Below are 25,456 nucleotides of genomic sequence, written 5' to 3'. Positions count from 1 at the left end.
AAGTGTGACACTGCAGCACCAATACACAGCTATTATTTTTAAAGCAACATTTTTTTTGGGTATACAAGAAGCAAGCAATGAGAATGTTTTTTTCTTTTTTTAGCAGTAGTCTTGTAGGGGAAACTTAGGGGTTTAAGCTTGAAATTTTTTTTGTTTAAAGCTATTTTGAAAAAAAAAAAAACACACAAATGGTCTTGTAGGAGAAACTTTAGTTGTTTAAGCTTTAAAATTTTCTGGTTTAAAGGTTCAAGCTTTGAATTTTGAAAAGGATAAGAGAGAATATGAAATGAAAAAATGAGTTATCTTTCTGCGTTGCCTACACGGCTAATCCAGTATAAACCTCCAATTGACCAATAAAAAAACAATAATAAACTACCAATCTAAAGCGAATTCCTATGGCACAATGGCACGTGAACAAATATTACACTTCTCCTAATTAGTCTCCGGGCATTTAGTTTGCACAATCATGTACCTAAGAATCCTATGGACATTCTTTTCGCAGAATTAACATCCTCTAATGCCATTGTTTTATAAAGGACTTGAAGGTTTATAATTCTGTATGAGGATTCCTCAGATGTCAACCATGCATGATTTTCGAAATGAACCAAATGTGAACATTAAGAATTTCCGGAATTTATCAAAGATTCCTTTAACCAAACAAGCCAAATAATAATAAGCATATATATTTATTCATTTGTTTATCTATTTGTAGCACAATAACAACAAAAACGACAAATGGGTATACTTATTTATAAATTTATCAATTTTTTAATAGCCCCTTGTATGAAAACTTTATTTATTGACTAGTTTTTGAAAGAACATAACCCTTTTAAGCAATTATATAGGAGAAAAACGAAACACAAAATTGTCTGCCCTCCCTTCAGTGGTTTAACTGCTAGTCAGGTCCAGTTTCTATCAACTGAAAATGGGTATGAACCAAAAACAGAGAGAGAGAGAGAGAAGTTAGGCCATTTTCAGAAATGCCAAAAATATTTAAAATTACAAAAATAAAACTAAAATAGAGTTCATTTACATCCAGACTTTATCAGCATAACCAAAAAATAGAGGAAAAGGGAGAAGCTAGACTTGCCAATTATGGATTCAGGGAAGAATTATGGGGCAGCGGTATTAACCTGTTTGGAGAGATAAGCTTCATATATTTCAACAAGAAGCCGAGGATCCCTTTCCACAAGCTCTGTATACTCTTCCCGCTTGGTTAGCTTCTCCATGTTTTCCATAATCAGTGACAAAGCAGCATCAAGCAGGTGCTTGGCATTGTGCTGGTGTGCAAATGCAAAGCTCATTACTGAATTATCCCAGTTCAATTTCGATACCATGAAATTCTCACAATAGGCTTTGAGGTGCTTCACTTGATATTTCTCTGCCAATACAATGAGATCACAGGCCATTTGCTCATCCAGGCAGGCCTCAGCCGTGTACAAGTAGTTGATGAACATTCGAAGAGCATCATATGAAACATCGCTAATCTTGATTCTACCACTCAGACTTTCCTCCATTTCATTTTCAAGCATTGCTTTGAAAACTGGTGAACGACTTACCTAAATATAAATTTAAATGATTGAAGAAACTGAGGGAAATCAGTAATGACGAGAGGACAACCTAACACTCATGGTACAAACACTATACAAGAGACAGTTGGCATTGATAATCAGAATTCGTATGCCACAACATATAATCAAACAAGCCCATTTTTGTTCAAGGACCGTTCAGCAAGACAAAGCATGAGCAAATTTGTCCAGTCAACAAAAGTTGACAACAGAAAGCCTCATAATATCATAATTCTAAAAAATTATTTGAGAAAAAAGAAAAAAACACACACACACACACATACATTGCAAAAGAACAACGAGTTTACTCCACAGTTTAAGTACAGCAGTTCTTTCCTAAGATTTCTGTGAAGCTGCTTCCACATTGCAACATCAACCAGCAAAAATATTTTTCTAGCATGATTGTTGAATTAAAGATCCTACATTTGGTCGCTGAGAGGGTTGGCAAGATCAAGTGAGCATCGCAAGTTTCTAATATCATTGTATGCTATTTTTCATAAATTTAAATATTATAAACCCTAAAAAATTGTCTAATAACTATTCAAGACAAGGAAAATAACAAGTAAAAAAGCTTGTAAGGTAAAGCCCCCATGACATGAGGACATTAAGAGATCAAATTGTTGCATTCATAATCAAATCATCTTATAATGAAAAAAGGAATACACTCAGAGAAAAAGTGAGAAAAAAACATAATTTTAACACAAATTTGTCAAAAAAATATGCACATAAGCATCTAAAACATATTTTAAAGTTAGCAAACAAATAACAAAAGCCTAAATATCAAGCCAGCTCATTAAAATTAGTTTGAACATTTAAACAAGTATTTGGTTCATCAATATTACAGAGATCACCAGGAATGACTTCATCAAGCCCATCACTATAACCATCAAATCTAAAAAATTAGTGCACTAAATATCTACATATATCCTCAACCTATATATTGATGTCTAAGGTGTAAACCACTTAATGAACACAAATCTAAAAATGGATTTTTTTGAGTTCATCTATATACCTCTTTAAAGTTGGGCTGGGTTGCACCAGGTGTCAATTATGCGGGTGGTATAAGTGGAGCGTTTTCTTTTTCTTTTTTATTATTATCTTTACTAATTTGCCTTTCTGTTGCTGTGTAGTCTTTGCAGCATTTCTTTATTATTACTATTTTTCTTTTTTGGAAGCTGCTTCCATCTCCAAGCCAGTGTGCTCCTACCGAGACAATGCCTCTTCTCCCCGACTCTTGCTGTTCCCCTTCACGACTTCATCGACGACTCATCTTCTCCTACCTTGATATAAAAATTATGTTCTCCCCTTCTCTAAATTTATGTTTAAAATTATTCCTACAGCTTGTAGATTCCTAAAATTTATAAATATTTATTTTCTAAAAATCTTTAAAATTCCAAGCATCAATTTCCTAAAAATCTCTATGTTTTCTCATCTTTAATTTCACAAATAAATGTTCCTATATAATTCCATCTACCAATATTTTCAAGTTTCTCAATTTACCTGTTTGTCTCCCCTTTCCTAAAGCCATTGCTGATCTCTGCAATTTTCCTTCCCATTTCAAGTAGTTGAATTAAATTTCTTCATTGCATGGCCACTCCAGTACAAGACTACTTCCATGGCTATTGCTCTTCTACATATCTAACCACGCATGGCTCAATCCTTTTTTCTTATCTTAATTCGCTGCTCCACAATGACTCCTAATTCTTTCTAAAAAGTTGGACTTGCCAAAACAATGAACCCACCATTGGCAGTTTCCAATGCTAAAGTACTTCCAATATAATCATCCTTCCCATTTTCATATAATTTAGTCAATATGCAGTTATTGTTTAGAAATATTGAAATTTTGAAATCATTTCCTATTCAAAAGCAATGGATTAGTGGTTAATTCCTACTTCATGTTATCTTTTATATTGCAGGCACTGTTAGCATCTAGACTTTTGTTTCTCTGTTATTATTTACTTTCATATGCTAATTTTGAAATTTGTTTTCTAATTATTGTACATTTAGGCTACATAAACCAGTTATTGTTTTTGGAGTTGAACTCTCTGTGCCCATTGTTGCTGCCTTATTCTTGAGCAGTTTAGTGCTTTAGTGATGTTTGGGAAAATGCCCAAATGAAGTCATAATGCGTTTTGAGAGAATTCCTAGATGAAGTCAATGTTGTGTTTTTCCTTTCCACATGCGTTTGTGAATGTCCACACAAAAAACAGGGCTTTGTGTGCATGTGATGTATTTGTGAAAATGCATCAATGAATATAGCAAGTTTAGCAACTGCATTAGTTTGAATCATTTTGTTTGAGGCAGTTGCTTATGGGTATTAAAGAGCTGGGGTGCCAATTATGGGACTGGAGTGCCAATCAGCCTTTGCATGTTGAATTTGTGCATGATGTGTTTGTCAAAATGCAAGTGAATAACCATTGCAATAGCTAAAATGTTTTTGTCAATGGTTTTAATTGTTTGCTCTTGGGAGCATAAATTTATTAAATTATTCTTACCTTGCATTTTTATTTTTATTTTTTTGTGATCTGCTGCGTAGTGTGGGCTCTCTACAAGTAATTTTGTTAATATTAGATAAACAAATCACTTACTAAGCTGTACAATTCATTTACAAGCTGTACAATCTTCCGATCCCACCATGATCCTACCAATCCCATTGATCCTACTGATCCTACTCCAATCCTAACAATTTGCAATTGCATATAGAATCAGGATTTTTTGGTGTAATATCATCCAACCAATCACTTGTCAATCAAGCATTTAAAAAGAGAAGAACCCTTCAATCTCAAAGAACAACAAATGCTGCAGGAGACCCAATAGCAAGAAAGCAAATTTCATTACCAAAAGCACTGATGCATAAATAATTTTCCCATGTAGAAGTTAAATATATACTCGTGTACCATTTATCAATTCCCATGCACGTGCACATGCATAGGTGTGCATGCACACAACATATATAATGCTTTCCATCTATCTCTACTCAAGCTACCAAAAGAAGGGGGTTGGATACAAAAAGAATGCATAACGAAGAAGATGGTGTAATGCCATGATGTAGGACAAGAAGAGACTATGTCAAAGAATAGGGTGAATGGTTTATTGGGTCCAAAACCCAAATGTGCCTAGTTATTTAGTTATTTAAGTATGTGTGTGCAGTTCGCTTGTATTAGGATTATTTATGTCGGGAGCTTATTTAATTGTATTTTAGGGGTATGTTTGTAATGTAATGTAGTTTTAAGGGTATGTGTGTAATTTCATATGTTTGGAGGCTTTCTTATAGTGTGCGAAAGCCATGATGTAAGGAGTTGTTGATGAATTTGAATTGAAGTGAACGTGAGTTGCCCCCTAGTGTCTCCTCTCTTCGCCCTTCCCCACCCTCCTCTTCTAATTTCTCTATGGCTGCAGAACCTTGATGCTGCCCCTGCATCATTTATTCCCTCCTTTCAAAAAGAACTTGACTCCATCGAGTTGGGGAAAGAACCAAGGAGTCCATCACCATGAATAGAGTCATCTCGTTTCATAAAAAGGAACCAGCAGTACACTTCAACTTGGTGAGTGGAAGAATGAGTGATGGCATTAACTTATACCTCTTTTTATCAATGGAGAAGGAATAAGAATTCTCATATCCATCATGTGTCACCTTTCTATCAAATAACCAAGGTCGGCCCAAAAGAATGTGACAAATTTTGAGAGGAAGGATATCACATTGCATTGTCTCCATAATGGAACTAATCTTAAAGGTAAGTAAGCAGTGATCATGGACCTTCATATTGGTATTATTCACCCAAGCAATTTTGTATGGTTCGGGATGAGGCTCAACTTCCAAATTTAACTTCTTCAAAGCTTCCTCAGAAACTACATTTGTGCAACTACCAGGATCAATAACCAAAGTACAAAGCTGTTTTTGGCATATGACTTGAGTTTGAAATATGTTGGTCCCACCTCCAATCCTCTTGTCTCTTTAACCTTCTGGGAAGAAAGTATATGTCGAAGCACTAATCAGGTTCTCAAATTGTCATCATCATCCAAGTGACTTGGAATTTTTGTTTCAGCTTCAACTACTTGATCGTCATCTTCTCCTTCCTTTTCGGCAAAAGCCATGAATTGGTTAGGACATTGTGCAGCTCGATGTCCAAAACCTTGATATTTAAAGCATTTGAGTGATGGTTGGCTCTTAGAAGTTGTTCTAGAATGCTCAGGAGTCTTCCAAGAGGTATTAGTCTGAACACCTTTACCCGATTGCACAACTGTCTTCTCTCATACCACTCCACTAGTAATCTTCTTAAACCGAAGGGCTGATGTAGCTCTAGGAGGATTGCATTGCATGTCCTCCTCAATTTGAGTGGCAACCTATGCTGCATCCCTAACTGTGATAAGATGACATGCAGCAAGTTTGGAGGCAATAGCTGGCTTCAACCCTTTTCTGTCAAAGCTATCGTAAACGTCCTCTTTCCATTCTATATCGGCACAAGTAGCCAAATGATAGAATCTGCTAGTGTACTCCATCAGTCTTTTCTTCTTGCTTTGAATCAAAGAGCTGAGATAAACATGCTGCTAATAATTGGGAGGCACAAATTGCTCCTGCATAGCTTGCTCATCTCATCCCACGTTGTAATCTCACCAAATCTCCTTCTTTTAAAGATTTCCCTTTGTTTAATCCACCAAATTCAAGCAGTTCCCTTCAATTCTGACTCAGCAAAGTACAACTTTCTAGCTTCATTCATGTCATGCCATCGGAAATGGTACTCCAAAGAATACACCCACTCATCAAATTCATGAAGAGAACCATTACCATTAAAATCTTAAGACTTCTAGTTTAATTCCCTCACTCAAATGATTATTTTGGCCTTCACACAAATCAAAAGCATGAGGAGCAGCAGCTATTCCACCATCTTATTTGATAGGAAATTCCATGGGCCTTTAGCCTAAGGCTGCAACTTCGGTTGTTAGCCTAATCAAAGCACTGGTAATAGTCTCCAAAGCATTTTCCATATTTTGTACCCAACTAGATAACAACTCAACCTTTGCAGACAATTCAATATTGGTCACCAATCACCATGATGCACTTCTATGAAGCAAATCACAAACTTCACTTTCAATTATTTAAGAATAATCTTCAAGCCACCTTTAATCTCGAGTATCAAGCAAAAATGAAACAAATCCACAAGCAAAACTTACAAATAGCAGCAATAAAACCTGACTTTTGATGCTGGCAGAGGCAATTTCTAGGGTTTCATGCCAAATTATCACGCTTGCTCACACAATTTCAAGTTAGGAACCAAAATATGATGCTGCAAAAATAATATCATGAGAGCACCAATTTCTCGATGCTGGGAACCAATTTCTCGCAATTCTGGCAACAAGAGGGGAGTCCAGCAGAATCCCACTCGCAGTCACCGGTGCGTGAGTCACCGGCGGCAACTTTCCAGCAATGATTTTCTGGTGAGTGGTAGATCGAAGGGTGTTGAGTCGAATGGTGGTGGTGGTGTGTCAAGAAAAACTCCAGAAATGGTGGCTTTTGGAGGGGGCAGCAGCTGGAGAATTTCAGGTGGAGCGTGAGGCTTCACAGCTGGCTGGTGATGAAATTTTGAAATGAAGGATTCCGGGGGTTTCTGTTTTTGGTTGTATGGGTGGTGTTGCAGGATGGTGGCTGGAAGGTGGAGTTTGAAGAAATGGGGGCACAGATTGAATTTTATGAAAAGTTCAGAAACTGCAGAACTGCTTTTCAGTTTTTTCCTTTTTTTTTAACACTGAAATTTCCGAATAGAAACTAAGATGAGAGAGTAACAGAGAAGGAGAGATTACTGGAGATAATAGAAGAAGAAAAAGAAGAAGAAGAAGAAAAAGAAGAATACCAGAGAACAAGATGAGAGGTAAGAAGCAGCAGCGAGAGGAAAGAAGAAGCAGGCAGCAGAGAGGGAGGAAGAAGTTACAGGACAGAGGAAGAAAAGGAAAGACGAAGAGAAGAAGAAAAGGAAGAAGAGGAAGAGAAGAGGAGAAAAGTGAGGAAGAATGGATGGACTGAAATGGAAGAATGGAGATCGAAGTTTGCTCTCCGATACCAAATTATGCAGGGTCAGCATCAAGGTTTTGCAGCCATGTAGAAATTAGAATAGGAGGAAGGGGAAGGGAGGAGAGAGGAGATACCAGGGGGGAACTCGCTTTCACTTCAATTCAAATTCATCAACAGCTCCTCACATCATGGCTTTCACAAACTATTTATAAGAAAGCCTCTAAACATATAAAATTACACACATACCACTAAAACTACATAATATTACAAACACACCCCTAGAATACACAATTACTACAAACAAGCCCCCAACATAAATAATCCTAATACAAGCAAACTAGACATACATACTTAAACAACTAAATAACTAAGCACATTTGGGTTTCGGACCCAATAAATCATTCGCCCTGTTCTTTGACAGAGGCCTCCTAATTGGGTCAAAATCATCCATCCAAATAGCTGCTTCCCATCCTACATCATGCCATATATAAAATTTATGGCATAAGGTAAGCATAGCATGCTTAGTAGATTAATGCTGAAGCAATCAGTCATATCATAGATCAATTATGGTTTCCTGTGAAAAAGGATACAAGGAAAAACTTTAACTTTTTAATCCAAAATGGTGTGGAGAAGCTCACTTATAGCCCTCAAAACACAAAAACTAAGCATAAATTTAATAGAATAAAATTAAGCTTAGAGTTATGCCTAAAATTAAATCTTCTGGACAGCTAATGAAATCATGGTTTTAAATAACGGCCGCGACCATTACGTAACGCCGTTACGTAATGGTTTTTTGGGTTACCGATACCGTTACCACAAAAATCAGTGGGAAGAAAAATTACGGCTGTAGCGGCTGTTACAGACCGCAACCATTACATAACTGCTACAGGACTGTTACACCAAAAAAGTTTATTTTATTTTTTACTTTTTCTTCTCACTTTTTCCCTCTCTTTCATAAATCATTCTCAATATACCATGTGGCGAGACTCGAGAGGGGGAAAATATTATAATGAGGATGACAATGATACAAAATTTACTATTTCTTTAAATACTCACAAGAGATGCATTAATTAACAATTTGAAAATACTAACTTGTTGGGAAAATATTTTATTTTGATAATATTAGTAATGTGATATTTATGTTCTATATTTTTCAACTTCAACTTTCTTTCTTTTCTAGCTCTTTTATATTTGTATTATTTGTATGTCTTATGTGTCTAATAGATTAATGGAGTGTATAATGAAATTTGTTTTATTAATTAATTTAGCCCACATAAAAATTTATCAACAATAAGAACAATGAGAAGTATAAATATAGACACACACATAAATTTTCTATCAATGATGGTTTAAAACAAATGTAAACTTGTTGCCCTTACCAAATAACTTAGTTACTCGAACTAAAGGTTCCAAAATACGCTTAAACTCTTTCTAAGAAGGGTCAAAAGCTTAAAACATGCAAGTACGCTAATATGCACAAGGTTGTGTGTGCTTCAAAAAAATTCACGGCCGTTACACTTGCTTCCCGTTATGTAACATCCACTACTCCCGCTTCCTGTTACACCCGTTACCGTTACATTACACTACCCGCTACCGCAATTTAAAACCATGGATGAAATATTAAAATTAAACCTTCTAGTCAACTCATAAGATCCCAAAATGAAATGAAACAAAATAAGAATAAAATGTAAAATTAAAACAAGAATAACCTAAAACTAGGCCTTCAAGATATCAATACTATTCTACATTGGCCCCCCAACCCCAACCAACAACAAAACCAAGCCTTAAGTCCCACTAGGTGGGATTGGCTACATGAATCTTTTTCCGTTAATTTATGTTATTATGGACCATTTCTTTTGAAAAATTTAGAATTATTAAATCCTTACTCACTATCTCATTCCAAGTTATTTTATGTCCCCTTCTACTATCCCTCACAGTAACTAACTCGCTCTTCCTCACTAGCGCACCATGTGGCCTACCTTGCAAGTGCCCAACCATTTAAGTCATCCCTCCCTTCTCTCATCTTCTACAAAAGTTACACCTAACTTACTACGAATATGTTCATTTCTTAATTTGACTTTCAATGTTATATCACTCATCCATCTAAGAATTCTCATCTCAGCAATTTTTACTTTTTGGATATTCAGTTTCTTCGCCGCTCAACATTCTAATCCATATAGCATAGTTCGTCTTATAGCCATTTTATAAAACTTCCCTTTTAATTTTAAGGGTATTCTACAATCACAAAGCATACTTGAAGCACTTCTCCATTTTACCCAACCTGCTTTAACTTTATGCGTTACATCCTCTTCAATTTCTTCCTTCAACTTGCATAATAGATCCAAAGTATCGAAATCTTCAAATGCTATTTATTTCATAATCATCAAGTTTAAATTTGTCTCCAATATTCCTCCTACCATTACTGAAATTAATTTCATATATTTTGTCTTATTTTTACTTATCTTTAAGCAGCTAGATTCCAAAACTTCTCTCCATAATTCTAACTTAGCCTCTACACCGCTCCTAGTTTCATCAATTAATACAATATCATTTGCAAATAACATCCACCATGGAACCTCATTTTGGATACTCTTAGTCAATTGATCCATTACTAAAGCAAAAGGGTAAGGCCTCAGAGCAGATCTTTGATGTACACCTATTGTGATTGGAAATTCTCTAGTCTCTCCATCTATAGTCCTTACACTAGTCATTACTGAATCATACATATCCTTAATCCTTAATGACATTAGCATACCTACTACATGCACAATACATCATTTTTTTCTAAAACCCACCATGGAACTTTCCGGGTTCCTATCATATGCTTTCTCTAAGTTAATAAATACCATGTGCAAGTATCTCTTCTTTTCCCTAAATTTTTCCATTAATCTTCTTAAAAGATATATAGCTTCTGTAGTGGATCTCCCAGGCATAAAACCAAATTGATTTTCAGAGACTTTCATTTCAAGCCTTAATCATTATTCAACCACCCTTTCCCACAGTTTCACTGTATAACTCATAAGTTAAATTCCACAATAGTTATTACAATTTTTAATTTCTCCTTTATTTTTGTATATACGTATTAAAGTGTTTTTCCTCCACTCATCTGGCATTTTATTAGGTTTTATAATTGTATTAAATAAATTAGTTCACCATATAATTCCATTATCATCCAAGCATTTCCAAACTTCAATTGGGATGTTATCCGGTCCTATAAATTTTCTATTTTTCATTTTTTTAGTGCAAATTTAACTTCGTTAACTCCAATTTGAAAAAATCTCATAGTTTTAGTCCTTTATTCATTTTTCAATTCTAAGTTTAGGCCTCTTATTTGGTTTGCATTAAACAACTTACTAAAGTAACTTCACCATCTTTCATTTATGTCTTATTAACCAAAACAACATCCTCACTTTTTATACATTTTACATTACCTAAGTCCTTACTCTTTCTTCATTTAGCCCTAACAAGTTTAAATATACCTCTTTTCCCTTCTTTCGTATCTAATCTATCACACAAATTATTAAATTATCTATGTCTTGCTTCACTAATGGCCTTTATTGCATCTTTTCTCGCCTCTTTATACTTTTCAAAGTTATCCATGTTTCTACATTTTTGCCACATTTTATACAAAATTCTTTTTGCCTTTACTGTTTTTTGGAGATATTTATCCCACCACCAACTTTTTTTGTTATTTGAGAATTTTCCCCTTGATTCGCCTAAAATCTCTTTTGCCATCTTTTTAATAAAGCTAGCTATCCTACTCCAAAGAGTATTTGTATTTTATCTTTAAATTTTATAATATTTTCTCCCTTTAGGTTCCACCACCTAATTCTCTTACACTGGTTTATTTTATCCTTTATCTTCCATTTTTTAATACATATATCTAACACTAAGCCTCTATGTTGCGTGGTTAAGCTTTCACCCAAGATAACATTACAATCCTTGTATGATAAACGATCTACCCTCTTAGTTAAGAAAAAAACTATTTGAATTTTATTTTTTCCACTTTTAAAGGTTATTAAGCGTTCTTCTCTCTTCTTAAAACAAGTATTCATTGTAATTAAATCATATGACACAGCAGAGTCTAAGATCATCTCCCCAGTCTCATTTTTGTCTCCATAACCATATCCCCCATGTATTCTCTCATAACCTTTATTATCCCTTCCAGCATGTTCATTCAAATCTGCTTCTATAAATATTTTCTCAGTCCCTAATATGCCTTATATAATACTATCCATATCTTCCCAAAATTGTCTCTTAAGATTTTCTGCTAAGCCTACTTGAAGAGCATAAGCACTAATGATATTTATTATCTCTTGGCCTAAGACCATCTTGTTTTATTATAATTCTATGTCCTACTCTACTTACATCTACAACACTATCATTTAATTTTTTGTCTACAATAATTCCCAGCCCATTCTTATGTTTTTCTCTTCCAATGTACCAAAGTTTAAATCCTAGTTGATCAATTTTTCTAGCTTTCTCCCCCACCCGCTTAGTTTCTTGAAGGTAGAAAATATTAATTTTTGTTCCAATCATTGTGTCCACAATTTCCATGCTTTTACCCGTAAGTGTCCCTATATTCCAAGTTGCTTGTCTAATCCTAGTTTCCTAAACTAACTTCTTTACCTGCACCCACCACCTAAAAAAAATAAAAAAACTATGGCAAAACTTATGCTCAAGTTAAAGCTTGGATAAAGAGGAACGACGTGATACTCGTAAAGAGATCAGCAACATTGAAAGTAAGAAATCTAAATCTTTTGGCAAGTCCACCACACAAGCACTGCCATTGATCTTTAGTAAAACCCAACAAGGCCAAATCTTCTTCTACTTTAACTTGTTATAGGTACCTATTGAGGATTGCACTTTATGCAAAAATACCAACACCAAATCTCTTTCTTTAAAGATCTTCTTATGACAATGTTGGCTGCGTTTCTTTCTAATTCGCATTAGACGATTCTACCTTTTGCTTTGCTTTAACCCAATTTTTTATCCTTTCAACTACATCCACTCCTGCAACCCACAAGATCTGGGAAGCAAACAAGATTACAAGGTATGTTGTGGCACCCTTTGATAAATGATCTCAAATGGCACCATTTCCCCGTAGACCTATTCACCATGTTATTGTATGGAACTTAGTTGTAGGAAGGCTATGGTCCCATTGCAGTACAAAGGCACCAAATGATATTGCCAAGACTCTATTCACTACTTTAGCTTGGTCATCAAGTTTGAATAAACTAAAAGATACTTCAAGTTAGTTTCGAACAACCGCCACAAAATCTGCAAAAGCGACTAAGGAACTTTCCATCTTGATCAGATGTGATTGACATGGGTACTCCATGTAATCAGACCACCTTGTCAAAGAGTAAACTGGCTGCTTGACATGCATTTAATGCCTTCTCACATGGTATAAAATGTGCCATGTTCAAGTATTTGTCAACCACAACAAACAACAGAGTGCATACCTTGTTGAGGTCGCAAAAGACCCAACCATGGAAATATGCTCCTAGGTTCCTGATGGGATAGGCAGTTGCATGTACAGTTACATACCCAAAGAAGTCTAATAAATCACACTTCTGGACATACTTGGACATGTCACTCTTCAACTGAGATTAGAAATAACACTTCTCCAGGTTACCGTCTTCTTTTGACCCACCGAGACCACCAACATGTACTTCTGAAATCAGCTACTCCCTCAACAACCCCCAAGGGATGCACAATCAAACACCAAAGAACAAAATTCCTTCCAACAAGGTCACAAATCCTACGTTGGATTGGCAGTTCTGCCACCAATCCTGAAAATCCTCATCTTCCGCATTCCATTCCTTAAAACAATCAAAAAACCCACTACTCCTATGTTCAATGGGGAAGCTTGTCGACTAAGCGCATTAGCCACTTTGTTCTGCCATCTTGACTTACACCTAAGAATAAAATTGATATGTTGCAAGCAGGAAACCCAACAAGAATGCATTCTACTCAAAATTTTCTAACAATTGAAGTACTTCAAATTCTAGTGGTCAATGTAGAGTATTCACTCCCACGCCACCATACGCACAGCTCCCACTTTTTGATGGCTTTAAAAACTGAATAGAACTCCAACTCACATGCAAAGCAATTTTGCCTGGATGCACATCTATCATTGTCAAATGCCACTGGTCAGTCTTTTTGAAAAAGAATGGCACCAACACCCGCAGTTAAAGCATCACAAACTAGCTACTTTTCTTTTATCACTATGAAAGTCTCTTACTCTCCCCCTTATTGGAACTTACCAGCCTTCAAACACCCAATAATTAGGACTATGAGTAGGTTGAAGCCTCTAATAAATCTTTGCTAGAAGGTTGCCAAACCCATGGAAGCTTTGCACACTATTTTGGCAGGGGGGGGGGGGCGCAATATCCGATTGCACGAACCTTCTGGTCATCCACATTTATTCCTTCTGCACTCTGATCATTAATGAAAATATCATCAAAATAATAATTACCAAAGGTTTAAGAACTTGGTTCCTCAAGTGTGTTTCAACAATCTGAAAGGCATCACAAATCACTTGCATAGCCTCTTCTTAGTTTTGAAGATTGTCTTCCACTTGTACCCTTGCCTACTACAAATCTGGTGATAGCGACTCCATAGGTCAATTTTGTGAACTCCAACAAACCAACCAACATATCCTATAGGTCTTTCAAGGGTTGAACAGGAAGTTGATATTTTGTTGTGATATTGCTAATCACCCTACTATCAACACACATTCGCCAAGTACCATCCATAATTGAGGTTAACAATGCAGGCACTACACCAGGGTCCATGCTCTCCAAAAATTTCCCTTGACAAAATAGGTCCTCCAGTATCTCCTATAACATTGTATTCTCCTGTGGGCCCATACATTTGTATGGTAGGTCCAGAAGACTGGCTCTAAGAACAAGATCGATGTGGTGTTGTATACCCTACATTCTGACATAGGTGGTAATTCAGGTTAAATCATCTGGCATTACCTCCTTGAACTTATGTAATAAAGTTTGCACGAAGGTGGAAACCTCACCTTGGATAGTCTCCTAGTCCTTTACCACGAGAGCACAACTCACTCACATCTACAAGGAATGCTAGACTAGAATTGGTCAAGAATTCTGACTTTCCTTAGCTTAGGTAGCCTTGGGATGAACAGGACACACATTATCCTTACCCTCGTGAGTAGCATTCAAGTCAGAACTATCAAGGCCTACCCAATAGTAGGTTGCATGCATCCATATCCACAACATCACTCAAAACCACACCTTGGCACTTGCCAATAGAAAAAGTATTAAGCATCGCTCGCTCACTTTGATTTTGCCAACTGCCTTAACCCAGCCAATTTTATATAAGATCGGGTGCTTCCCACTATGCGAACACAATTTTCTAACAATGTCTTTGGACATGATATTCTTTCTACTCCTGCAATCTAAAATGACTTTTTAAATATTATGTTTGATTTTGCATCAAGTGGGAAAAATGATATGGTGCTAGGGGTCCTTTATCTCCTTTGATTTGGGGTCCCATCAATCTCCTATTACAAAAAAATAAGATTCTCCTTCCTTCTTTCGCACATCATTCAAACCAATATACAACTATGCTCATTCATCTTCACACTCAAGGTAAATCTTTGGGTCACATTGTTGTTCACTTTCTAAAACATTGGCCTGCCTCCAATCTCTTCCCCTACCCCTATTTGGGAACTTGTCAAATTGATACCTATACTTTTGACAGCTATCAAAGACTGGCTTGGCATGAGGATTCCCCAGTGCTTCTTTCCTTCTCACTTGTTATTTTCTCCCTCTCAATTCACAGTAACATGTGGTTTAGGTTAAGCCTCTGAAAGTCGCTTTATTTTTGTCACTTTGATGGCCACAACACAAATTGAATCAAGAACAAACCTGCTTATATACTGAGTTCATTATAAATCCCTCTACAACTACATATACAGTCTATCCCTTCTTATATACACCTATGTATCTAACTTCTAAAGAGTATGTAGGGAAATTCAAACTTGTCTCACTAGAAGGAGACCATTCACATACCTCACAACTTGTTAAGCTTCAGTTTCTACTAAGTTAGAGCAAGATGTCAAATTGATGAACTTGTTCATATATTCTCAAAGGGGTCGAAAATCCTTGTGACAATTCTAGAGCTTTTGAAATAGGTACTATCATAGCCTAGAGGCAGAAACTTGGAGATTTGTATGCCACATACTTCACCTACTTGTCTTCTAGGATCCTTGAAAAGTCCAAAAAAAAAAAGTCTAAACTTCATGAATCCAATGCAATAATTCATGTATTCCCAAATTCTTATTGAAGCTAACCAACTTTTTAATCCAAAATGGTGAGGATGGCCAGCAGCTTTACAAGGCAATTTATAGCGGTTTTGTTAAAGCCAGCTCAGCTCAGCCTGGCCCAGCAAAACCCCAGTGCTACAAACCTAAAAAATGGGATGTTGACCAGGAAAAAAAAAAAAAGGTCCAGTCAAACACAATGAAACCCAGATTGACCTAGGCAGCTTTGGCTGACCCAAAAATTTAGTTGCATAAGTTCATAATTTTACAGCTTTTTTAAGATAATAAAAAAGTCCATTAAAAAAAAACAAAATTACAATGAAATGAGGATAAGAAATTCCCCAAGAAAAAAGCACAAAAAATACAAATTACATCAAAGCTCCCTTCCTATCCCATTAAATATCAGACAGAAAAAACCACCGAAAACCCCAAAAGAATGAGCCCAAAAAGAAGCAAGAAAAACAACCTTCTCCCAACGCAATCTTGGAGAAGTATTTTGATCTTTAAAAATTGTAGCATTCCTTTCCAGCCAAAGAGACCACAAGATTGTAAAAACAGAGTTCCAAAATATCCTCTCTTTCCTTCATCCCAAAACTTCACGTTGAAAAAATGCTGAATTGTAGCTGAAGCCACCCAAACCTTGCCAAAGTACGAAAACAAACTGTTCCACATGTATCTTGCTACTTTACAATGGGCGAACAAAAGACTAGTAGTCACATTAGACTTCTTTTTGGTAATAGCATTTGTGTTCATCTTGTTTAGAATTAAAGTCCAGATGAAGGCCCAGATTTAAAAGGAAACTTTGCTTTCCAAACAGCTTTGTGTAAGAGGAAAGGGCTAGGATTTGCAGAAATTTTTTTTATCAGCAAAGAGAAAATAATATTAGCAAGGCATCAAAGGGATGCCAACCTGTGGTACAAAGCATCAACACTTTGTGGAGTGTGGTAAACATCAAGGATTACATAATGATCATTAACAATTTTCCCACTAAGCCAGCTGGAGACAGCAGCAATCCATTGGTCTTTGCAAGTTTGAAGCAAAGTAGTCGAATATGAGATATGGAAAAGAGAGATTTTGAAGAGAAAGACCCTGAAGCATCCCCAATCCAAAGCCTTGTATCCCCCCACAAATTTGGCATGAAAGAGTCCAGCACACCCAGTAAAAAGTTAATTCACCAACATCTCTTTCATTGAGACTTCTAAAGAAATGAAAATCCCAAGAAAGAGAGCCCCCCTCAATAGAATAAAAAGTTGAAATTGGTGCATTGCGATCAACGGAAAGTCTAAGCAGACACGGCACCAGCAACTCCAACAAAGACTCACCAACTCAAATTCCTCAAAAAATTAAATTTTATCCCCAATACCTACTTTAAAATGTATGAGGGGAAAGAAAAGACCAGCAACTTGGGAAACAAACTTCCGAGGACTCGCATGAGTGGCATAATTTTACAGGGTTCTTTTTCTTTTTTAATATATACCGTTGGTTTCATTTCATTTAAAGATTTTGTGGGTTTTTTATTTTTAATTGAAATTTAAGACTTCAGTTTTCTTAAATTTTTTACTTCAACTATTACATGTGTTCCATAAACATCATATTCTTTCCAATGGCCTACAATTAGCATACTTCGCTTCTTAGTTTAGTTTTTATCTTGGTAATATGAAAAAGTTAGATTAAGTTTGCCTTAAATTTTAGATTTAAAGATCTTAATTCTTAATGTATGAGTATGAATATAATTTTGAATTTATATTAACTTTACAATATATAATTTCTTTTTAAGTGTATTTTATTTGAAAAAAATAAAATAAAAATATAATAAAATTATTAATTAGATTTTTATTAGTTCACAATCTGAACATTGATAGCAGTTGAATTAAAATATTTTTAAAAGGGATATGTAATAATCTCCCCACCAAATCTGGACAAACTCAATCCTCCCCAAAAACTGCAAATAGCTTATTCCAAATCCCAAGGAGAGAGGGGAATGCAAAAATAGATGCGCAGCAGATTCTCAGCAATCAAAACAGAAGAAACAGACATCCAGAGATAATGCCTTCAAAAAACTCCTACTCTACAGCAGCTTGTTGGTGTTAACTCTATTAAGAACAACCAAGCAACCAATCACCTTGATCTCAGAGGGGACTTTAGCTTTCCATATGAAATGAAGAGGAAAGGATTTAAAAAAATTTGTCCAAGCTCAAAGAAAGATTTTTGAAGAATAGAAACCTGAGGAATCCAAGCCACATCATCACTCGAACATGAGAAATGGCAGCCCTCCAGAAGAACCAACAAAGAACATAGTTCCTCCAACTCCCTATCATTTAGAGGCCAGCGAAAATGAAAATCCTGAGATTTTTCTTATCATTTGGCTCTTGGAAACCCATGCATCCATTTTGCAGAAAGGAAAAGAGCGATGCCCTTGGTCAAGGAGCCAAAGGCACATAATTTTACTTTCTTAAGTTTTCCCAATTACTTAGGGGAGTTCTCCCAATCTTATAGCACGCATTTTGAATACGTCACAATGCAAGAAGTAGGCCCATTTGAAAGTAATGACATCAGTACGCACTAAAGAAAGATGATATAAACGAGTGACTGTGATGGAAAGCACATAATTGCCCAGTTAGACATCTTCCCGTAAAAGTATCCAAGACCCAATGCCCACAGCATATTTAATGTAAGGAATAATCAAAGGATAAAGTCTGTGCAATACTTTTCCGAGGGGCAAGGACTCTCCATAAAACATCTTAAACCTCTATTAGCATCCCACCCATTATAGTGAAAGCCAAATTTACTTTTTATAACTTTATACCAAAGAGAATTCTCATTAAGGAAAATGCCACAGCTAGTTACCCAATATGGCAATGTTTTTCAACACCGAATTTCCCAAGACCCAAATCGTCCTCCACCTTAGATCTACACACATCCTCCCAACTAACCAAATAATCTCTCCTTTCCCCTGCCCCTGACTAAAGGAAAATTTCTCATTACTTCCTCAATTTTCCTAGCTACCACAAAAGGAATTTCAAAAAATAAACAATGAATAAAGGTGTATACTAGAAAGACAAGCCTGCATAAGAGTGATATACCATTAGAGAGAATAAAGCACCTTTCCACCCCTCTAAACACTGGGACACCCTCTCCACTACCAGACCTAAGAGCCCAACAAACCTAGGATCAACCCCCCCCCCCCCCTCCTCCCAAAAAAGGGAATTCCTAAATAAGAAAAGGGCCACTCAAGAATTCCACACCCAGCTAAGGAAGCTAATCCAAAGAACTGGCATGGCAGAGATTTGACTACTACACAAATTTATTTTTAAACCCAAAACCTTCTAAAAAATCTATAGATCTAGGCGAACATTCAAAAGGACTCTCTTTGATCATCTAAGGAAAAAATTGTATCCTTTGCAAACTGAAGACGAGACGCAACCACCCTCCTACTACCCACCCATATCCACTTCACATAACTTTTAAGGATCCCCCTTGCTTAACCACTCTCCAAGCTCTAAACCACTCCTTAGGCTCCCCATTGATAAAGACCGAGTAGAAAGCATTAGAAAAACACCTCCTCATCCAAATCCACCACCTCTCCCCAAACCCCTTGTTAGCAAAGATTTTATCCAAGAAATTCCAATTAACTTATCATATGCCTTTTCAAAATCCAACTTGAATATAACTCCCTTTCTTATTCCTCCTATGAATATCCTCCACTACTTCATTAGCCACCAAATTAGCATGCACAATTTATCTTCTCCAACAAAAGTACCTTGAGCCTTAAAAATAGTATCTCCTATTACTTTATTCAACCTATCCGCAAGCAATTTTGCAACAATTTTTTGTTAACATTTGTGACTATACTGATAGGTCGAAATCAGTAACTTTGAAGCTTGATCCATTTTAGGCATTTAAGTAATGAAAGTAGAATTAATGTTTTTGCCTAAGAATCCACTAAAATAGAATTCATTAAAGACCTTAAACCAGTCTTAATCACAACCCAACAATCCTAAAAGAAGGCCACAGTAAAACCATCTAAACCCACAAAGTTATCATTATCCATCCCAAACACTACATTCATAATTCCCATCTCCTCAAAAGGACTTTCCATCCATGTCATTTGGTCACTAGAAATAGGGCTCCCCTCCAATCCCTCAATCATTGATCTACTCGCAACCTCCTTTGTAAATAAATTGGAAAAATAAAAAGAAAAAGAAAAATCAGTGATCTCATAAACAATCAATCTAGGATGATAAGAGACTAGTCCTTCTCTCGACTAAATTTTTCAGCACCATACCATTAGTCAATCTTTGGAAAAGCTCAGTATTAGAGTCACCTATTAGAGTCACCCTCTCTAACCCATTTAAATTTAGGATTTTGCCTCCAGCTCATTTTTCAATGGGCCTCTTCCATCTCTATTAAAAATTTATCACCTACTTTGCATCCAGCAAATCAATCTCAGCTAAGATGTTAAATTTCCTAACCCTATATCTCCAAAACTTCCACATTCCATTTTCTCAAAAGCTACTTTTAAATGTTAGTTTTTTGGTAATCTAAAAACACTCCCAACCTCTACAAACACGACATCCCAAGAATTCTTAATCAGAGAGTGAAAAGACTTATGATCTAACCACATATTCTTAAACTTGAAGGGGGTAGGACCAAACTTTACTTTCTTATATTCTAACAAAAAGGGGAAGTGCTCTGACGCTGGTCTAGATAAAGAGGTCTAAGAAAGATTAGGAAAATCATCCACCCACTCGCTACTAAACTCTAGTTGACTAGCCACCAATTAACCTCCACACGCAAACCAATAGAGAACAGCATTGTCCATGGGGATATCCCTCAAACCATAATCCAAATCTATCAAAATTCTGCATGCTTGAGGTAAACCTACCTCCCCTTTCTTCTCCCTTGGAAATCTTACTACATTAAAATCACCCTCCACTATCCACTTTGGACAACAAAAACCAAACAGTGCATGAAACTCTTCCCAAAGAACAGTAATAAGAGGACCATAGACTGAAGAAAACTACCATTGAACCCTACCTCTAATTTCTATCAGTGCAAATAAAGAATAAGTAGACTATCAACTCAAGAGAAAGATCAAGTGCCCCACAGGATAATAACACCTCCAGCAGCTCCTTGAGAAGGAAGGAACTCCCAATCCTTAAAACTACCCTCCCAAACACTTCCCCTCAACCAGCCGTCTATTTTCCCAAGTTTTGTTCCGTGTAGGAAAACAATATCATGTGAGTTTGTAGCTAAACTTCCTTAACCAAGCTCCCTTTCCTAACATACCATAGGCCATACACATTCCAACTAATAAACTTCATACCTTAAGCAATTTACCCCCTTATCTCAGTCTCTGCTGCCCCTATAGTTAACAGAAGTTTCTAACTAATTTAAATTTTTTGGACTCTCTTTTTTTTCGTGTCATAACTCATAAGTTTCAGGGGATACAACAATGCTAAGATCTTTCCCTATAGGTCTGACTAACCTAAAAGCCATTCCCTCTAAAAGGGCCTGAGAGTCAAGGACTCATGGCCGTCTCTCTCCCACAGGACTTATGACCAAGACTTCTCCCCCATTAGAGGCCTCTCTTTGGCATTTAGAAATAATAGTAATATATCTTCTTTTAGAAATATCTTCTCCCTCGTATAGAAATTCTCTCTTAACGTATCATCTTAGATATATATATATATATATATATATAAGTACATTATGAAGAGAATGAAGTACGTTGTTGATGCACCCAATGAGGATGAAGGAGAAGTGGTTGAGGAGGAGAGGAAGAGGGGGAGATAGAGAGATTGCGAGCATCAAATAATTTTTTTTATCTTCACCATAGAAATGAGAGTCTTTTTGGATTTTTCAAATAAAACTGTGACCATTATGCATGTCATGCCATAATGAGGATACCAACCTATTTAAATGGGAAAAATATGCGTGTGCATTAAGGGTGCTATGGAAATATGTAGAATTCCTAGGATTCTCGGTGCTACAACATAAACTAAACATGGAAATACCCAAAGATCAACAAGGATTCTTGCAAATCTTACTACATAAGAGTATCACAGGCAATACATCCTAAGCAATGCTCATTGATTTATTCAACACTCGGCCTAATGAACAAAAATTTCCAGGAGCAACTATCGCTCCGCGGTATTTGATGGCAATGTGTTATGAGCCAAGCTTGTCTGTGACCACTTATCTTATGTGCATGGGATGGATTACAATCATGTTAATATAAAAATAGATTTCATATTTTAAGTGTAAGACTTAGTATAAAAGGGACGTATGACTCCTTAGATAAATTGATGTTTCCTAGCGTCAAAGTTAAAATGGCATATAAAGCTCTTTAGGGGAGGTAAGAGTTCATTAGTTTTGTATAACTCACTAGCATTTGTTAAATGTATTTAGCCTACTTTCCTCCCTCACTAAAGATACGTTACTTGTGGAGGTGTTGTTAATAAATACATCATTTCAATGTTTACTACTTAATTGTCATTTATTTTCATGAATTGCTTACTATTTTCACTTGCTTTACATTTAACTGTTGTGAATATGTTCTTGTGATAAACCGCAATAATCTTTGGCTAACTAGTCAAATAAGAGTACTTTAGCTAGTGTTACTCAACCCCTTCAAGGTGTAAAATACTTAGACCGTGATACAATTTTTTGTTGTAGAATGCTCATCAGCCTCGCCTTTGCAAAGAGTTGCTATTTTTCTAATTTTATAGATTAAAGAATGATTAATGATGTTATTCAATTGGCCGAAGCCTACCACCTGAAAGGGCTCAGCCGTTCTACTAGAAATGCGGCATAAACAACACAAGCAAATTCTTTGACAGACACCCCACTAGTGTTTTGCAAGCTCCAACAAAGAGGGAACTTTCTATTCCCACAAATGACAAGGATAAATCTTCAAAACAATCCACAATATCTATGTATTGACAATTCATGGTGAGCAAAAGAAAAATATTGACAGTTCAATTTTAACGTATCTTCCACCAGGCACTCCAATCATTTGCGGAAATTGAAGAGACAGATATATTTTGAAATAATCGTTGCTTCGTGCACAATACTATATTCATTGGGATCAAATATCAACCATATAACTCATATTTGGGCTGATCAAACAAATTTTAAAAAAATAAAAATGAAAAATCAATAGTGATACCAAATGTGTACTGACCAAAACAGCCTTGTGAGCGGGGACGGAGGGGAAGTGCTGGGGGGAATCGTGATCCGAGGCAACCAAAATGACGTCCGGGTAGGAAGGCGAAGATCTGGAGTTATCAAGAGGAGACCAGAACCTGAGAAAGGCGACTTTGGCCTTGAGTTCTTCGATCTCGCGCTTGAGCTCCTCCTCCGTCTCGCTGGCCTCCTCATAACACTCCTTGCAGGTGCCAGCATCGCGCGGGCCGTACTCCTCCCGGCAGGATATACACCTCATTCTCTCTGACATCGCCTTTCGGCTCTCCGTTTGGGACGCCGACGACTCGGTTGATCTCAGCCTTCGCATAGGGTGTAGGGGACTGCAGGTCAAACGACTAGCCCACTGGGCGGCCAAGACAGAAATGCGTGAAATCCGCACTCACCAGAAGGCAATGGACGAGAGGGCAAGATATCAGATATGTCCACGGAATTATGCAAGTTGGGATAGGTCCATTGGTAAGAAAAGGGCAAGATTCTTGTCCTTGTTACAGTTATAGAAGTACTAGTAATTTTGATAGGTCCTTATTATAGGAGCAAGGACTAACTTACATTAATAAAATAGAATAAGAACAATAAATGATAGATTATTCACTAATTTTCATAGTCCTAAAATATAATTTTAGAAACTTTAAGCGCATTAATTATAGAATAAAACACAATAATCAAAGTGAATAGAGTTTTATAATATGAACCAAGTAAGTAACAATGACCCATTTAAGAATGGTCTCTCGATTCAAACCACACCCATTTAAAAGTTCTCCATTTTACAATGTTACCGTAACTTTACTAACTTAAGTTTCTCAAACAATATTTGGTTATTGCATGAAGCACCAACCATATCGGTTAAATTTGGCATTCAAATTAAAATGCACAACAATTTCAACTTGCTTTCTTTGCCATGGCTACAAATGCTAATTCAAGCTGATAAGAAAAATAATGAACATAAAAAATTATTTTCCTTCATTTATTTATTGAGCTCCCTTTTATGTTACTTGCTCCATCAGACCTTGTATATGCACTTCGGATAAACTCAACCCATGTCTTAAAATAGGGGCTCGATAGTAGCTTTAAGTGACATAACAGTTGTATATAAAACATAAACAATGCAAATAAAAGTAGTGTTCAATGACATACTCATCTTTATCTAGTGCAAAACAACAACCATTTGCCTTTTTATTAAAATATCATGAGCTTGATCAATTAAATTGCAAATAGTTCATCACCAAGATAGTTAATAATGGAGCAAATAACCTCTTTGGCTGCAATACTAACAACATACTTCTAGATCTTATGGGGCATTAACTTGAGATTTCCTTGAGCATTTTTCAACACCCTATTGATAATTTCATTGGGATTAGCAAGAAAATGCATAAGTTTAAGAAAGTTTTCTTGATTACTTGATTTCCAATATTCACCATGACCTCAAAATGTTAACCTAGTGTCGATGCCCATTTTGCTTGGGCAAGTTTTCCACCAAGGAGCTAAAAGAGTCAAAGCCCCACTGTACTTTTTGATGTTTCTTTTCTAACGTTTTTATTTTTTCGTTGTTTTTTATTGTACCAGGCAATCTATGATAATTCGAAATAGTAAAGGGTTTGACAGCGATTTTGACCTCAAATACACAAATTGAAGCAAAACCTTTGTTACTATGGACTTTTTTGCTCTTTTTCTGTCAAATATGAGTGCACTAGGTAATTTAGAGTAGTTCAAAATTATAAGAAGATGACTGACAATTATTTTAACCTTGGCACGAAATTGAGGCAAAACCCCAATCATTTTAATTTGTTTTGCCACTTTTTTTACCATATAAATGCACTAGGTGATTCGAAGCAGTTAGACATGGTAAAAAGAAATTTTTACAGTGATTTTGATCTCACACATAAATTGAGGAAAAACCACAGTCATTCTGAACTTTTTCTACTCTCTTCTCACCAATTTGATTGCATGAAGTGATTCAGAATAGTTCAAAATAGTAAGAAGAGGTTTGATAGTGATTTTGACTTTGAACACACAAATTGAGGCAAAACCCTTACATTTATAATTTTCATGATTTTTTTTTTGTTTTTGTCAATTCTGCACTAGGTCCAAAGTAATCTAAAATGGTAATGTTGTGCTCCATAACAATTTTGCTCTCTTATAGGAAAATTCAAGTGGCAGCCCCGTCATTTTTTCTGTTCTCTTTTTGTCAAATAAGACAATACCAAGTGATCTAAATTAGTCTAAAGTGGTAAAAAATTGTTAAACTATAATTTCAACTTTTACATAAAAATTGAGGCAAAATTCTAACTTTTTTGTAATTTTCTAACATTTTTGGAGACTCTTGAAATTTTTTGACATTTTTTGTGGACCCATGTGCCTTTGTACTTATTTTAATAA

At 36.0% G+C, this 25,456-nt stretch overlaps 1 protein-coding gene across 1 annotated transcript; it reads right to left on the bottom strand.

Moving 5' to 3' along the window:
- Positions 1-953: 953 nt before the first annotated feature.
- Positions 954-23,546, bottom strand: LOC131161667 (BTB/POZ domain-containing protein At4g08455). The gene is made up of 2 exons (XM_058117591.1): positions 23,058-23,546; positions 954-1,559 (listed from the first exon to the last, which is right to left on the bottom strand). The coding sequence occupies exons 1-2, from the start codon at positions 23,385-23,387 to the stop codon at positions 1,113-1,115; spliced, it is 777 nt and encodes a 258-aa protein (XP_057973574.1). The 5' UTR covers positions 23,388-23,546; the 3' UTR covers positions 954-1,112.
- Positions 23,547-25,456: the final 1,910 nt, after the last annotated feature.

This window comes from Malania oleifera, chromosome 8 (genome assembly GCF_029873635.1).
Source record: "Malania oleifera isolate guangnan ecotype guangnan chromosome 8, ASM2987363v1, whole genome shotgun sequence".
In the NCBI taxonomy this organism is placed as follows: Eukaryota; Viridiplantae; Streptophyta; class Magnoliopsida; order Santalales; family Ximeniaceae; genus Malania; species Malania oleifera.
The sequence above is the reverse complement of the archived record's forward strand: the minus strand, read 5'-3'. Positions and strand labels throughout refer to the sequence as shown.

What these genes read in the sequence shown, in the direction of transcription:
- LOC131161667 (XM_058117591.1), bottom strand. Translation starts at nt 23,387, where the DNA reads ATGCGAAGGCTGAGATCAACCGAGTCGTCGGCGTCCCAAACGGAGAGC. An exon ending in CCGCTCACAAGGCTGTTTTG is followed by an intron (nt 1,560 to 23,057) that starts GTCAGTACACAT and finishes ATTTATATTTAG; the next exon opens with GTAAGTCGTTCACCAGTTTT.